General features: G+C 41.7%; 1 protein-coding gene across 5 annotated transcripts in view; it reads left to right on the top strand.

The window, feature by feature from the left end:
• Positions 1–445: 445 nt before the first annotated feature.
• FBLN1 (fibulin 1) overlaps positions 446–16,920 on the top strand; it is a 1,130,965-nt gene continuing 1,114,490 nt past the window's right edge. For all 5 annotated transcript variants that reach the window (XR_003943425.1, XR_003943426.1, XR_003943427.1 and 2 more), the window contains exon 1: positions 446–664. Coding sequence is in view for 1 of the 5 variants with exons in the window: in XM_030215291.1 (XP_030071151.1) it covers positions 601–664 (64 nt within the window). In the remaining 4 variants the exon portion in view is untranslated. The remainder of the gene's footprint in view (positions 665–16,920) is intronic.

Genomic DNA, 16,920 nt, shown 5'->3' with positions numbered 1-16,920 from the left:
TTTCCAAAGGGAATTGTATTAACTGTAAGCATCGTTCCAAAAACACAAAAGGACTTGAAATGGCTGCAGTTTAAACCTTGTGAGCAGTAGCGCCAATGCTTCAACTCTGGTTTAGGACATAGTAGTGTGGTTGCTATGTTAGTATCACCTTATAGGACTGATTGACCCATTTTTCTGTACTGCCCTGGCCTGACCAGTTATGTCAACCCCACCTTTCCAACAAATGTGCGGTAGTTTTCAGAGGACTGCCGAAAAACAACACAGAGGATCAATCAAAGCTAGATGACAGACACAATGATCTGGATTTATTTAATGCTTTTGACAGATGGTAAAGGATAAGGTTAGGAAAGAGATAATCCAGCACTTTCAGGCGAATAACGCTCCCTCCCCCTCCTTCTCCCCCTCTCGCCCCCCTGCTGGCGGGATACTTGAAAGAAGGGAGAAAAGAGCAGTCTGCGCCTGTCGAGCTGCTCTCCACCTCCCCACTCTATTTTCCTGGTCTCCACTCCAGCACCCTGTAGCCACCGGCTCTAGACATAGACTGTCCCGAAGGGAAAAGTGCTCGGCTGGCGACTTTGTTTTCCGTTTTGCTCGGGGTTGATGGATAAGCTGAGGACTTTGGTGTTGACTGTGCTCGGCGTGCTCTCGCTGCTCTGGGGCCCAGGTAAGAGCTGCAGCGCCACAAAGGGCGGATGTGCAAGGGGAAGGAGGTGAAAACAGAGCACGCAGTGTGAGAGGGAGACGGAGAGAACTGGGAAAGTGTGGGTGCGATTTAAAAGAGTATGTGGAAGCGATATAGCACCCGAGAGAGAGCAGGACGGGGCTGGTCTCAACGGCATTGGGGGTGTCCCGCTTGGATACCATAGTTGGCTGGAAGGGTGAAGAGATGCCAGAAGCACAGGGCTGCCACAGTTCTCTCCCTTCCCCCACAGTATCTCATATCTGCCTTCACTGAGTGCTATTTAGCTTTAATTATTACCCACCCCCTCCAAATCTGAGTTTAAGGCAATTTGGGGTACACAAGATAATTTCCCATCCAGAAAGACAACAAAAAGAATGTGAATGGGTAATCTGGGATTTTAACCTTGGCTTCCTTGGCTCAGAGCCAGCTGTTCTAACTACTAGGTCATTACTTAAATCATAGGATCCAACTTTTCAAAATTATTGGGGGTGCTAAGCCCAATGGAAATAACCCCTCTTTGGAAACATACATGGAATGTTCTCAATACTGGGGGTGCTCAAGCACCCACAGCACCGGCTCCTATGACTTAAATGTATATGGCTGCTAGGGTATCAATTCTGCCTGATCTGAAATCATGGATGAAGCTGAGGAAGGGGCTAAGCAGGGGACATTTCCAGCAGCTAGGAGAACGCTTGACCTGGAAAAATGTTTTCCAAAAATAAGCAGCAAAAGTAGCCACTGAATTAGTTTTTCATACTTCAAGAGGTCACATTCAAAAACTCCAGTGCCTGAAATTGTTAACACAAGAAATTGTAAAGAAAGTTTTTCTTTAAATAGGTATTATAAGAAGAATTTCAAGGTCTTGGAAAGAAAAACAGGAACCATTAATAGAGATTTGGAGAAAGCATTTATATTCTTTTTCTGTTTTTGTTTTTTCTTACATGTACATAAATAGTGTGATAGATCATTGTTCCACTGTAAATATTGTTGGTAGGGTATTTAAATCTCAGACTAAACAAGTTAGAAAATAAGAGGATAAGAATGGCCATACTGGGTCAGACCAATTGTCCATCTAGACCAGTATTCTGTTCCAACAGTGGCCAATTCAGGGCACAAGTACCTAGCAGAAACCCAAATAGTAGCAACATTCCATGCTACCATTCCCATGGCAAGCGGTGGTTTCCCCATGTCTATCTCAATAGCAAACTATGGACTTTTCCTCCATGATCTTGACCAAACCTTTTTTACAACCAGATACACTAACCACTGTTACTACATCCTCTGGCAAGGAGTTTCAGAGCTTAACTATTTGTTGAGTGAAAAAATATTTCCTCCTATTTGTTTTAAAAGTATGTCCATGTAACTTCCTAGTCTTTGCACTTTTTGAAAGAGTAAAAAATTTACTTATTTTTACCCATTCAAACTCCTCAGGATTTTGTAGTCGTATTTCCCCACAACCATCTCTTTTCCAAGCTGAAGAGCCCTAACCTCTTTAGCCTTTCCTCATTAAGAGGAGTTCCATTCCCTTAATCATTTTGTTCACTCTTCTTTAAACCTTTTCTAATTCCGCTATATCTTTTTTGAAATTCAGCAACCAGAATTGAACACAGTACTCGAGGTGAGGTCGCACCATGGAGCGATACAGAGGCATTATATTATTCTTGGTCTTATTTACCATCCCTTTCCTAATAATTCCTAGCATCCTGTTTGCTTTTTTGGCCATTGTAGCACACTGGGCACAAGACTGCATCATATTGTTTATAATGACACCTAGATCTTTTTCTTAGGTGCTGACTCCTAAGGTGGACCCTAGTATCAGGTAACTATGATTTGGATTATTCTTTCCAATGTGCATCACTTTGCATTGTCCACGTTAAATTTCATCTGCCATTTGGATGCCCAGTCTTCCAGTTTCCTAAGGTCTTCCTTCCATTTTTCACAGTCTGCATGTATTTTAACAACTTTGAATAGTTTTGTGTCATTTGCTTAATGACCTCACTTGTTCCGATTTCCAGATAATTTTTTATTTTTATTTATGAACTTTGCATTTACATCAAGGAATCTTGAAAAAAAAAACAAGCCTCTGTTGAGAGAAAATTATCACTTTAACCCTACTCTCTGTTTTCCGACTAATAACCACAACAGAGCATTGCCTCCTATCCCATAACTCTTTAATTTTCTCAAAAGTCTCTCATGAGGAACTTTGCTGAAAGCTTTCTGAAAATCTAGATACAATACATCAGCCAGCTCCTCTTTATTGACATATTTATTCATGCCTTTAAAGAAATGAAGCAGATTGATGAGGCAAGACTTCCCTTGGCTGAATCCATGCTGACTCTATCTCATTAAACCATGTTTATGTGTTCCGTAATTATATTCTTTATAATAGTTTCCACTATTTTGCCTGACACTGAAGTCAGGCATCCTGGTTTGTGATTTTCTGGATCACCCCCTAGAACCTTTTTTGAAAATTGGCATTACATTGGCCACCCTCCAATCTTAAGGTGCTGAGGATAATTTTAACGACAGGTTACAGATCACAAACAACAGATCAGCAATTTCATGTTTAGGTTATTTCAGTACTCTAGGGTGCATGCCATCCAGTCCAGGTGATCTACTACTCTTTAGTGGGAAACCCATGGAAACATGCATACCCAATCATACAGACCAGGCATCCTTTGGAATGGGTTGGGATAAAGGTGTTAATCAAAATGTTATTGACTGTAAGATTTTAAATATAGTTGTTATCTTTGAGACATACCATTTTAAATATCAGCCCTGGTTATTATCAAACTGAACAGAAGCTGCTGGACACTGTCATGTAGAGAGACCTAGGTTTGATTTCTAGCTCAGGTCTTCTACTCCCTAGGGTAGCCAGGGCTATGGATACAGAGGTAGTGTTTATAGCTCCTGGAAGGGAGAGAGAGTCATAATCAAGACAGAATGGTAGCATCTACTGCCTGGATCTAGGACCGATGATTGAATGGTTCTAGAATAGGGCCAGCCCAACTGTTACCCAAGACAAGACAGCTGCTATTGTATTCTGACCTTTAAATTCCACTTAAATCTGCTATGGAATCAAAATTGGGTAACATGACGTCTAAAGCCATATAAACATTATAACATTTTGTAATTAAGACAGTGTTCAAAATATGAGACTGGGCATCCAAATGGCAGATGGCGTTTAATGTGAGCAACTGCAAAGTGATGCATGTGGGAAAGAGGAACCCTAACTATAGCTACGTAATGCAAGGTTCCACATTAGGAGTCACCGACCAGGAAAGTGATCTAGGTATCATTGTTGATGATACGTTGAAACCCTCTGCTCAGTGTGCGGTGGTGGCTAAGAAAGCAAATAGAATGTTAGGTATTATTAGGAAAGGAATGGAAAACAAAAATGAGGACTTTATAATGCCTTTGTATTGCTCCATGGTGTGACCTTACCTCAAATATTGTGTGCAATTCTGGTCACTGCATCTCAAAAAAGATATGGTGGAATTAGAAAAGGTACAGAGAAGGGCAACTAAAATTATAAAGGGGATAGGATGACTTTGCTATGAGGAAAAACTAAAGCGGCTAGGGCTTTTCAGCTTGGAGATGGCTGAGGGGAGATATGATAGAGGTCTATAAAATAATGAGTGGAATGGAATGGGTAGATGTGAATCGCGTGTTTATTCTTTTCCAAAAATACTAGGATTAGGGGGCATGCAATGAAGCTTCAAAGTAGTAAATTTAAAATGAACCGGAGAAAATGTTTCTTCACTCAACATGTAATTAAACTCTGGAATTCGTTGCCAGAGAATGTAGTAAAAGCAGTTAGCGGAGTTTTTAAAAAGTTTGGATAACTTCCTAAAAGGAAAGTCCATAAGCCATTATTAAAATGATTTGGGGAAAATCCACTGCTTAGTTCTAGGATAATCAATTCTAAAGTAGACTCAATGTTCACTTAAATGTGTAATGAAGGGGGGGGGGGGGGGGGAAGGTCTTACTAGTCACTGGGATAGACTGCTAAATAGCAACTTCTAAAACATACAGAAATCCCATATGTGACTCATAAGTACATAAGTAATGCCACACTGGGAAAAGACCAAGGGTCCATCGAGCCCAGCATCCTGTCCACGACAGCGGCCAATCCAGGCCAAGGGCACCTGGCAAGCTTCTCAAACGTACAAACATTCTATACATGTTATTCCTCGAATTGTGGATTTTTCCCAAGTCCATTTAGTAGCAGTTTATGGACTTGTCCTTTAGGAAACCGTCTAACCCCTTTTTAAACTCTGCCAAGCTAACCGCCTTCACCACGTTCTCCGGCAACGAATTCCAGAGTATAATTACATGTTGGGTGAAGAAATATTTTCTCCAATTTGTTTTAAATTTACTACACTGTAGTTTCATCGCTGCCCCCTAGTCCTAGTATTTTTGGAAAGCGTGAACAGACCCTTCACATCCACCTGTTCCACTCCACTCATTATTTTATATACCTCTATCATATCTCCCCTCAGCCATCTCTTCTCCAAGCTGAAAAGCCCTAGCCTCCTTAGTCTTTCTTCATAGGGAAGTCGTCCCATCCCTTCTATCATTTTAGTCACCCATCACTGCACCTTTTCCAATTCCACTATATCTTTCTTGAGATGCGGCGACCAGAATTGAACACCATGGAGCAATATAACGACATTATAACATCCTCACACCTGTTTTCCATACTTTTCCTAATAATACCCAACATTCTATTCGCTTTCCGAGCCGCAGCAGCACACTGAGCAGAAGGTTTCAGTGTATTTATCGACGACGACACCCAGATCCCTTTCTTGGTCCGTAACTCCTAACGTGGAACCTTGCATGACGTAGCTGTAATTCGAGTTCTTTTTTCCCACATGCATCACCTTGCACTTGCTCACATTAAATGTCATCTGCCATTTAGCCGCCCAGTCTCCCAGTCTCGTAAGGTCCTTCTGTAATTTTTCACAATCTTGTCGCGAGTTAACGACTTTGAATAACTTTGTGTCATCAGCAAATTTAATTACCTCGCTAGTTACTCCCATCTCTAAATCATTTATAAATATATTAAAAAGCAGCGGTCCTAGCACAGACCCTTGAGGAACCCCACTAACTACCCTCCTCCATTGTGAATACTGCCCATCTAACCCCACTCTCTGTTTCCTATCCTTCAACCAGTTTTTAATCCACAATAGGACTTTTCCTCCTATCCCATGACCCTCCAATTTCCTCTGTAGCCTTTCATGAGGTATCTTGTCAAATGCCTTTTGAAAATCCAGATACGCAATATCAACCGGCTCCCCCTTTGTCCACATGTTTGTTTACTCCTTCAAAGAATTGAAGTAAATTGGTCAGGCAAGATTTCCCCACACAAAAGCTGTGCTGACTCGGTCTCAGTAATCCATGTCCTTGGATGTGCTCTGTAATTTTGTTTTTAATAATAGCCTCTACCATTTTCCCCGGCACAGACGTCAGACTCACCGGTCTATAATTTCCCGGTTCTCCCCTGGAACCTTTTTAAAAAATGGGTGTTACATTGGCCACCCTCCAATCTTCCGGTACCACGCTCGATTTTAAGGATAAATAGCATATCACTAGCAGTAGCTCCGCAAGCTCATTTTTCAGTTCTATCAGTACTCTAGGATGAATACCATCCGGTCCAGGAGATTTGCTACTCTTCAGTTTGCTGAACTGCCCCATTACGTCCTCCAGGTTTACCATGAATTCAGTAAGTTTCTCCGACTCGTCCGCTTGAAATATCATTTCCGACACCAGTATCCCACCCAAATCTTCCTCGATGAAGACCGAAGCAAAGAATTCATTCAATCTCTCTGCTACGTCTTTGTCTTGATTGCCCCTTTTACCCCTCGGTCATCCAGCGGCCCAAGCAATTCTTTTGCCGGCTTCCTGCTTTTAATATACCGAAAAAAATTTTACTATGTTTTTTTGCCTCTAATTCTATCTTTTTTTCATAATCCCTCTTGGCCTTCTTTATCTGCGCCTTGCATTTGCTTTGACACTCCTTATGCTGCTTCTTGTTATTTTCAGATGGTTCCTTCTTCCATTTTCTGAAGGCATTTCTTTTAGCCCTAATAGCTTCCTTCACCTCACTTTTCAACCAGGCCGGCTGTCTTTTGGACTTCCGTCTTTCTTTTCTAATTAGTGGAATATGTTTGGCCTGGGCCTCCAGGATGGTATTTTTGAACAGCGTCCATGCCTGTTGTACAGTTTTTACCCTCTCAGTTGTCCCCCTAAGTTTTTTTTCCACCGTTCTTCTCATTTCATTGTCGCTCATATCAAGTGACATCAAATTCGACAACATCAGCCACATGGACACCTGAATGCGGAGTTCCACAGGGATCCCCCCTCTCACCGACAATATTCAACCTAATGATGACACCCTTGGCTAAGCTATTATCGAATCAGAACCTAAACCCACACATATATGCTAATGATGTAACACTCTTTATCCCTTTCAAACAAGATCTAAGAGAAATCTCTGACGAAATCAACCAAAGCCATTTAGTAGCAGTTTATGGACTTGTCCTTTAGGAAACCGTCTAACCCCTTTTTAAACTCTGCCAAGCTAACCGCCTTCACCACGTTCTCCGGCAACGAATTCCAGAGTTTAATTACACGTTGGGTGAAGAAATATTTTCTCTGATTTGTTTTAAATTTACTACACTGTAGTTTCATCGCTGCCCCCTAGTCCTAGTATTTTTGGAAAGTGTGAACAGACCCTTCACATCCACCTGTTCCACTCCACTCATTATTTTATATACCTCTATCATATCTCCCCTCAGCCATCTCTTCTCCAAGCTGAAAAGCCCTAGCCTCCTTAGTCTTTCTTCATAGGGAAGTCGTCCCATCCCTTCTATCATTTTAGTCGCCCTTCACTGCACCTTTTCCAATTCCACTATATCTTTCTTGAGATGCGGCGACCAGAATTGAACACAATACTCAAGGTGCGGTCGCACCATGGAGCAATATAACGACATTATAACATCCTCACACCTGTTTTCCATACTTTTCCTAATAATACCCAACATTCTATTTGCTTTCCGAGCCGCAGCAGCACACTGAGCAGAAGGTTTCAGTGTATTATCGACGACGACACCCAGATTTATTTATTTATTTATTGCATTTGTATCCCACATTTTTCCACCTCTTTGCGGGCTCAGTGTGGCTTTCTTGGTCCGTAACTCCTAACGTGGAACCTTGCATGACGTAGCTATAATTTGAGTTCTTTTTTCCCACATGCATCACCTTGCACTTGCTCACATTAAACGTCATCTGCCATTTAGCCGCCCAGTCTCCCAGTCTCGTAAGGTCCTTCTGTAAGGTCCTACACACGATGAACTCCTGGGCAGATGCATTTCGACTGAAACTAAATGCCGAAAAAACCCAATGCCTAGTACTCACCTCGCAATACAAGAAGAAGGAATTCACCACCATCAACACACCTAATCTAAGTCTACCAGTCTCTGACACCCTAAAAATCCTTGAAGTCACCATTGACCGACACCTAACACTTGAGAACCATGCAAAAAACACAACTAAAAAGATGTTCCATGCAATGTGGAAACTAAAACGAGTCAGACCATTTTTCCCAAGGAACGTCTTCCGATACTGGTACAATCGCTGGTACTTAGTCATCTGGACTATTGTAATTCACTCTACGCCGGCTGCAAAGAGCAAATACTCAAAAAAACTCCAAACAGCCCAGAACACGGCAGCCAGACTTATATTCGGCAAACCAACATACGAAAGCGCAACACCCCTTCGCGAAAAACTACACTGGCTCCCACTCAAAGAACGCATCATGTTCCAACTCTGTACCTTGGTCCATAAAATCATTCATGGCGACGCCCCAGCCTACATGTCGGACCTAATAGAACTACCACCCAGAAATGCAAAAAAATCCTCCCGCACATTCCTCAATCTTCATCCTCCTAAATGTAAAGGCTTGAAATACAAATCAGTGCATTCATCAACCTTTTCCTATACAAGCACACAGCTCTGGAATTCACTGCCACGTAACCTGAAATCAATCTACGAAATGACCAATTTCCGCAAACTCCTGAAAATTTATCTCTTCGACAAAATATATCATAAAGAACAACACGCGTAACTCTACTTTCTTTAAGTTACCCAGGAATGTTCTTTACTGTCTTCTGCTTTCACACTATCATGCACCTAATGTCTATGGCTTTAACACTATTATGTATTTTACCATCATGTAGCCAAAACTTCTGCTAAAACAAATGTATACTCTTTTCTATTTCTAATATTATGTATTTCACCATCATGTACCCAAAACTCCCTGTAAAACCAAATGTACATTCTCTTCTATTTCCAGTATCCACGATGAATTGTAAGCCACATTGAGCCTGCAAAAAGGTGGGATAATGTGGGATACAAATGTAATAATAATAATAATTTTATCATAGTCTCCTTTTTTAAAGTTAAACGCTAATGTATTTGACTTCCTGTGTATAGTTACTTCAAGGTTGATATTAAAACTGATCATATTATGATCACTGTTATCAAGCGGCCCCAGTACCATAACGTCCCTCACCAGATCATGCGCTCCACTAAGGACCAAGTCTAGAATTTTTCCTTCTCTCGTTGGCTCCTGCACCAGCTGCTCCATAAAGCTGTCCTTGTACCTCTCTAGCGTTTCCCGATGTTACATTTACCCAGTCTATATTTGGATAATTGAAGTCACCCATTATTATCACATTTCCCATTTTGTTTGCGTCTCTGATTTCTTTTATCATTTCTGCGTCTACCTGCTCATTCTGGCGAGGCGGACGGTAGTGCACTCCTATCACCATCCTTTTCCCTTTTATACATGGAATTTCAACCCACAATGATTCAAAGGTGTGATTTATGTCTTGCTGAATTTGTAATCTATCTGAGTCAAGGCTCTCGTTAATATACAATGCTACCCCTCCACCAGTCCGGTCCACCCTATCACTACGATATACTTTGTACCCCGGTATGACAGTGTCCCACTGGTTATCCTCCTTCCACCAGGTCTCAGTAATGCCTATTATATCCAATTTTTCATTTGGTGCAATATATTCCAACTCTCCCATCTTATTTCTTAGACTCCTAGCATTTACATATAGACATTTCAGAGTATGTTTGTTGTTCCTATTTGCATGATGCTTAGTACTGGACACTACTGATTTGCCATCTTTTGTCTGATCTTTAGTTGTATTTAATGGCACCTGGCCTACCATGGTCTGTTGTGCAACCTCACTATCCAGAAACCCTATCTTCCCTGTTTGTGAGATATCTTTGCAAGATACCTTATCCCGAACCATGCGCTAAAAGCTGCTCTATCTCCTTTTTAGTTGCCAACGCCAGCAGCCTGGTCCCACCCTGGTTAAGGTGGAGCCCATCCTTTCGGAATAGGCTCCCCCTTCCCTAGAATGTTGCCCAGTTCCTAACAAATCTAAAAGCCTCCTCCCTGCACCATTGTCTCATCCACGCATTGAGACTGCGGAGCTTTTGTGCCAATTGAGATGGCAGCCAAACTGCTTAGGGATTTTCTGGCTATTTTATGTTCCCTCCTAACTTACATTTGGTTTGGTTATTGTAGCAACAGTCTTGAGCTGGGATCATGTACCAAGACTCCTCTTGGAACAGAGCTGGTGCGAGGGTAGTGGATGCCCTAGGCAATAAAATTTCAGGCCCCTAACTCCTCCAAGATTTTGATATTGAAACTCAACAATCATCATCATCAAAAGAAATTCTATAAAAATGAAGGTAAAATAATATGCTTTGGAAGTGTGTGGCTGCCAGGACCTATTGTTTTGCTTAGACTGTAGCTGCTTGTTGCTGCCCCTGAGAAGTTACTTTGATTCTATTCTTTGAGAGAGTTTGATACATAAGTACATGCCATAATGGGACACACCGAAGGTCCATCAAGCCCAGCATCCTGTTTCCAACAGTGGCCAATCCAGGTCACAAGTACCTGGAAAGATCCCCAAACAGTACAATACATTTTATGCTGCTTATCCTAGAGCTATCAGGGATCAGCTGAGCTTTTAGTTAAGTGACACTGCTTTAGACCACAGCATGCCTAACTGCAGATCATTCTGTTAAGATTTTATAAAGTGTTAATGTTGCAACAATTGAGCAACAAAAAAGAAAAAAAAATTTGTTTTGCACAGAGCACATATTTAGGTAGGCGGGGTTTTTTTGGTTAATGATGATTTCTGAGAAGCTCTGAGAGAAGAGGACATTTCTCTAGTAAGTGAACGTTACTTTGCTTTGTGCTCTGGGAACTTAAAGATTGGGGTTTAAAGGAGGAATTGTAGGTTAGTGTTAGGCAAAAATAAAAATATAAAAAGCAAATTTTAACAACTAATCTCCATAGTCTTTTCCACTTAGTTTTAAAAGCTTTGTACCACAACATTAACAGATAGAATCTAACAGCCACTGCAGGATCTAATTTAGTATTCCCACCGACCCCTAGGACAACTCTTCATTTGTAGTCAGTTATTGTAATTAGAGTATCAAGCAAGGAGTGCTCTTACAGAGTTGTAAATACATTTCATTACCATCTAAGAAGGAAACACTAAATAAATCATAAAATATACTTTATAAACTAAAAGAACTTTTATATTAGGCTAATATCCTTAATACTGTAGCAAGTCTCATAAGGTCCTCTTTAATTTATCACAATCCTCCCGCGATTTAACGACTTTGAATAACTTTGTGTTATCTTGTTGGGCAGACTGGATGGACCGTGCAGGTCTTTTTCTGCTGTCATCTACTATGTTACTATGTATGTATGTTACTATTCTACTTATTCCGGATATTTTTAGTAATGATTTCAATTACCCCAATATAGACTGGGTTAATGTAGCATCGAGGCAAGCCAAGGAGGTAAAATTCCTTGATGAAATCAAGGACTGCTTCATGGAGCAGCTGGTAGAGGAGCCAATGAGCAAAGGAAAAGTTCTAGATCTAGTCATTTGTGGAGCTCATGATTTGGTACGGGAGGTAACGGTGTGGGTGCCGCTTGATAGCAGTGATCATAATATGATCAGCTTTGAAATCTGCTTTCAAAAAAGTAGACAACGAAAGTCAAATATGTTGGTGTTTAACTTTAAAAAATGGAGCTATAATAAAATGAGGAGAATGGTAATAAAAGAGGAGCGAAGGATAGGGTAAAAAACCTACAACAGACGTAAATGCTGTTCAAAAACACCGTCCGGGAGGCCCAGGCCAAATATATTCCAAAAGGAAGATACATGAGTAAACTAAAAGGAAAAAAAAAAAAAGAGAAAAAAATATATTCTTTTTACATTTTTTAATGTGGTTTTATGATTATAGCTTGTGAAATTTGTATGAATGTTATAAATAGAATGTCTTTTGCTCTGCTTTCCTATCAGAAATGGATTTCAGAGTATGTTTATCTACTGTTTTTAATGTTGTTTAATGTAATTTGAAATTGTAAACCATTCTGATTTACTTTTGTAATAAGCGATGGTCTAGTAAATGAATAAACGATAAACGATGTATCCGTAAAGGAGGGCAGAAGACCAAACAACAGTTGGCCTTGCTGAGTTTAAAGGGGGTTTGGACAGATTCCTGAAGGAAAAGTCCATTGAACACTATTAATTTAAAATTTGGAGTGGAGGAGTGGCCTAGTGGTTAGGGTGTTGGACTTTGGTCCTCAGGAACTGAGTTCAATTCCCACCTCAGGCACAGGCAGCTCCTTGTGACTCTGGGCAAGTCACTTAACCCTCCATTGCCCCATATAAGCCACATTGAGCCTGCCATGAGTGGGAAAGCACAGGGTACAAATATAACAAAATAAATAAAAATAATTTAAATTTTTTTTTGTTTTGGGGTTTTTGCCGGGTTCTTGAGGCCTGGATTGGCCACTGTCGGAGACAGGATGCTGGGCTTGATGGACCCTTGGTCTTTTCCCAGTATGGCAGTGCTTTTGTTCTTATGACAACCAGCGTGGTTAAAAAGAGAGGTGAACAAAAAGAGAATCTTTCAGAAAATGGAAGAAAGAACCGACTGAAGATAATAAAAAGTGGCATAAGGAATGTCAAATCAGATTCAAAGCGCTGATCAGAAAGGCTAAGAAGGACTTTGAAAGGAAGATAGCGGTAGAGGCAAAAAAACATAGTAAAATTTTTTTTCGGTATATTAAAAGAAGGAAGCCGGCAAGAGAATTGGTTGGGCCGCTGGACGACCGAGGGGTAAAAGGAGAGATCAAGGAAGATAAAGACGTAGCAGAGAGATTGAATGAATTCTTTGCTTCGGTCTTCACCGAGGAAGATTTGGGTGGGATACCGGTGTCGGAAATGGTATTTCAAGCGGACGAGTCGGAGAAACTTACTGACTTCACGGTAAACCTGGAAGACGTAATGGGGCAGTTCAGCAAACTGAAGAGTAGCAAATCTCCTGGACCGGATGGTATTCATCCTAGAGTACTGATAGAACTGAAAAATGAGCTTGCGGAGCTACTGTTAGTGATATGCAATTTATCCTTAAAATCGAGGGTGGTACCGGAAGACTGGAGGGTGGCCAATGTAATACCCATTTTTAAAAAAGGTTCCAGGGGAGATCAGGGAAATTATAGACCGGTGAGTCTGACGTCAGTGCCGGGGAAAATGGTAGAGGCTATTATCAAAAACAAAATTACAGAGCACATCCAAGGACATGGATTAGTGAGACCGAGTCAGCACGGCTTTTGTGTGGGGAAATCTTGCCTGACCAATTTACATCAATTATTTGAAGGAGTAAACAAACATGTGGACAAAGGGGAGCCAGTTGATATTGTGTATCTGGATTTTCAAAAGGCTTTTGATAAGGTACCTCATGAAAGGCTACAGAGGAAATTGGAGGGTCATGGGATAGGAGGAAAAGTCCTATTGTGGATTCAAAACTGGTTGAAGGATAGGAAACAGAGAGTGGGGTTAAATGGGCAGTATTCACAATGGAGAAGGGTAGTTAGTGGGGTTCCTTAGGGGTCTGTGCTAGGACCGCTGCTTTTTAACATATTTATAAATGATTTAGAGATGGGAGTAAGTACTCTGTTTCCCCGAAAGTAAGACATCCCCCGAAAATAAGACCTAGTAGAGGTTTTCCTGAATTGGTAGATATAAGGCCTCCCCCAAAAGTAAGACCTAGCAAATTTTTGTTTGAAAGCAGGGCCCCCCCTCCACCCACCCTCCGTTGCTCCCGGAACTAACCTTAAATGCCTCCTTTCACCGCAGCAAGCAGCAGCAGGGCAGACCTCGCCTTCCTTCCATGCCCCGCCCTCGCGGATGTTACGTCACGCGAGGGCAGGACACGGAAGGAAGGAGTGGCCTTGCTTGCTGCGAAGGTGAAAGGAGGCATTTAAGGTTAGTTCCGGGAGCGACGGAGGGCAGGCGGTCCAACCCCGATGTTTCCCCGAAAAATAAGACAGCCCCTGAAAATAAGACCTAGCGCATTTTTGGGGGCAAAAATTAATGTAAGACAGTGTCTTATTTTTGGGGAAACATGGTAGCGAGGTAATTAAATTTGCTGATGACACAAAGTTATTCAAAGTCGTTAACTCGCGACAGGATTGTGAAAAATTACAGAAGGACCTTACGAGACTGGGAGACTGGGTGGCTAAATGGCAGATGACGTTTAATGTGAGCAAGTGCAAGGTGATGCAAGTGGGAAAAAAGAACCCGAATTATAGCTACGTCATGTTGGGTATTATTAGGAAAGGTATGGAGAACAGGTGTGAGGATGTTATAATGCCGTTGTATCGCTCCATGGTGCGACCGCACCTTGAGTATTGTGTTCAATTCTGGTTGCCGCATTTCAAGAAAGATATGATAGCGGGGATGGGACGACTTCCCTATGAAGAAAGACTAAGGAGGCTAGGGCTTTTCAGCTTGGAGAAGAGACGGCTGAGGGGAGACATAATAGAGGTATATAAAATAATGAGTGGAGTGGAACAGGTGTATGTGAAGGGTCTGTTCACGCTTTCCAAAAATTCTAGGACTAGGAGGCATGCGATGAAACTACAGTGTAGTAAATTTAAAACAAATAGGAGAAAAATGTTCTTCACCCATCGCATAATTAAACTCTGGAATTCGTTGCCGGAGAACGTAGTGAAGGCGGTTAGCTTGGCAGAGTTTAAAAAGGGGTTGGATGGTTTCCTAAAGGACAAGTCCATAGACCGCTACTAAATGGACTTGGGAAAAATCCACTATTCCTGGAATAACGTGTATAGAATGTTTGTACGTTTGGGAAGCTTGCCAGGTGCCCTTGGCCTGGATTGGCCGCTGTCGTGGACAGGATGCTGGGCTCGATGGACCTTTGGTCTTTTCCCAGTGTGGCATTGCTTATGTACTTATGATTTAGAGATGGGAGTAACCAGTGAGGTAATTAAATTTGCTGATGGCACAAAGTTATTCAAAGGTGTTAACTCGCGACAGGATTGTGAAAAATTACAGAAGGACCTTATGAGACTGGGAGACTGGGTGGCCAAATGGCAGATGACGTTTAATGTGAACAAGTGCAAGGTGATGCATGTGGGAAAAAAGAACCCGAATTATAGCTACGTCATGCAAGGTTCCAGGTTAGGAGTTAGGAACCAAGAAAGATATCTGGGTGTCATCGTTGATGATACACTGAAATCTTCTGCTCAGTGTGCTGCTGTGGCTAGGAAAGCGAATAGAATGTTGGGTATTATTAGGAAAGGTATGGAGAACAGGTGTGAGGATGTTATAATGCCGTTGTATCGCTCCATGGTGAGACCGCACCTTGAGTATTGTGTTCAATTCTGGTCGCCGCATTTCAAGAAAGATATAGTAGAACTGGAAAAGGTGCAGCAAAGGGCAATGAAAATGATAGCGGGGATGGGACGATTTCCCTATGAAGAAAGACTAAGGAGGCTAGGGCTTTTCAGCTTGGAGAAGAGACGGCTGAGGGGAGACATGATAGAGGTATATAAAATAATGAGTGGAGTGGAACAGGTGGATGTGAAGCGTCTGTTCACGCTTTCCAAAAATACTAGGACTAGGGGGCAGTTGATGAAACTACAGTGTAGTAAATTTAAAACAAATAGGAGAAATATTTTCTTCATCCATCGCATAATTAAACTCTGGAATTCGTTGCCGGAGAACGTAGTGAAGGTGGTTAGCTTGGCAGAGTTTAAAAAGGGGTTGGCCGGTTTCCTAAAGAACAAGTCCATAGACCGCTACTAAATGGACTCGGGAAAAATTCACAATTTCGGGAATAACGTATAAAATGTTTGTACGTTTGGGTAGCTTGCCAGGTGCCCTTGACCTGGATTGGCAGCTGTCGGGGACAGGATGCTGGGCTCGATGGATTTTTGGTCTTTTCCCAGTATGGCATTACTTATGTACTTATATTGAGAACAAAATAACAGAGCACATTCTAAAGCATGGACTGTTGAGAGAAAGCATGGATTTAGTGAAGGGAAGTCTTGCCTCACTAATCTACTGCATTTCTTTGAAGGGGTAAACAAACATGCCGACAAAGGTGAGCCGGTGGATATTGTGTATCTGGATTTTCAAAAAGCATTTGACAAAGTCCCTCATGAATGGCTCCAGAGGAAATTAGAGAGTCATGGGATCGGAGGTAGTGTCAATACACTACCTCCGATCCCATGACTCTCTAAAAACTGGTTGAAAGATAGGAAACAGAGAGTAGGGTTAAAAGGTCACTATTCGCAACGGAGAAGGGTAGTTAGTGGGGTCCCTTAGGGATCTGTGCTGGGACCGTTGCTTTTTAACATTTTCATAAATGACCTGGAGGTGGGGGTAACTAGCAAGGTTATCAAATTTGCTGATGACACAAAGTTGTTTAAGGTTGTCAAATCGTGGGAAGATTGTGAAAAGTTGCAAGAAGATATTGCGAGACTAGGAGACTGGGCGTCTAAATGGCAGATGACGTTCAATGTGAGCAAGTGCAAAGTGATGCATGTGGGAAAGAGGAACCCAAACTATAGCTATGTCATGCAAGGTTCAGCATTAGGAGTCACAGAATGAGAAAGGGACCTGGGAGTTATCATTAATGATACGTTGATATCTTCTGCTCAGTGTGCTTCTGCAGCTAAGAAAGCACATAGAATGTTAGGTATTATTAGGAAAAGGATGGAAAACAAAAATGAGGATATTATAATGCCACTGTATTGGTCCATGGTGTGACCGCACCTAGAGTACTGTGTTCAATTCTGGTCGCCCCACCTCAAAAAAGAT

The sequence above is a fragment of the Microcaecilia unicolor genome, chromosome 9 (assembly GCF_901765095.1).
Source record: "Microcaecilia unicolor chromosome 9, aMicUni1.1, whole genome shotgun sequence".
NCBI lineage: Eukaryota > Metazoa > Chordata > Amphibia > Gymnophiona > Siphonopidae > Microcaecilia > Microcaecilia unicolor.
Note: the sequence above shows the minus strand (reverse complement) of the source record. Positions and strands in the feature narration are given on the sequence as shown.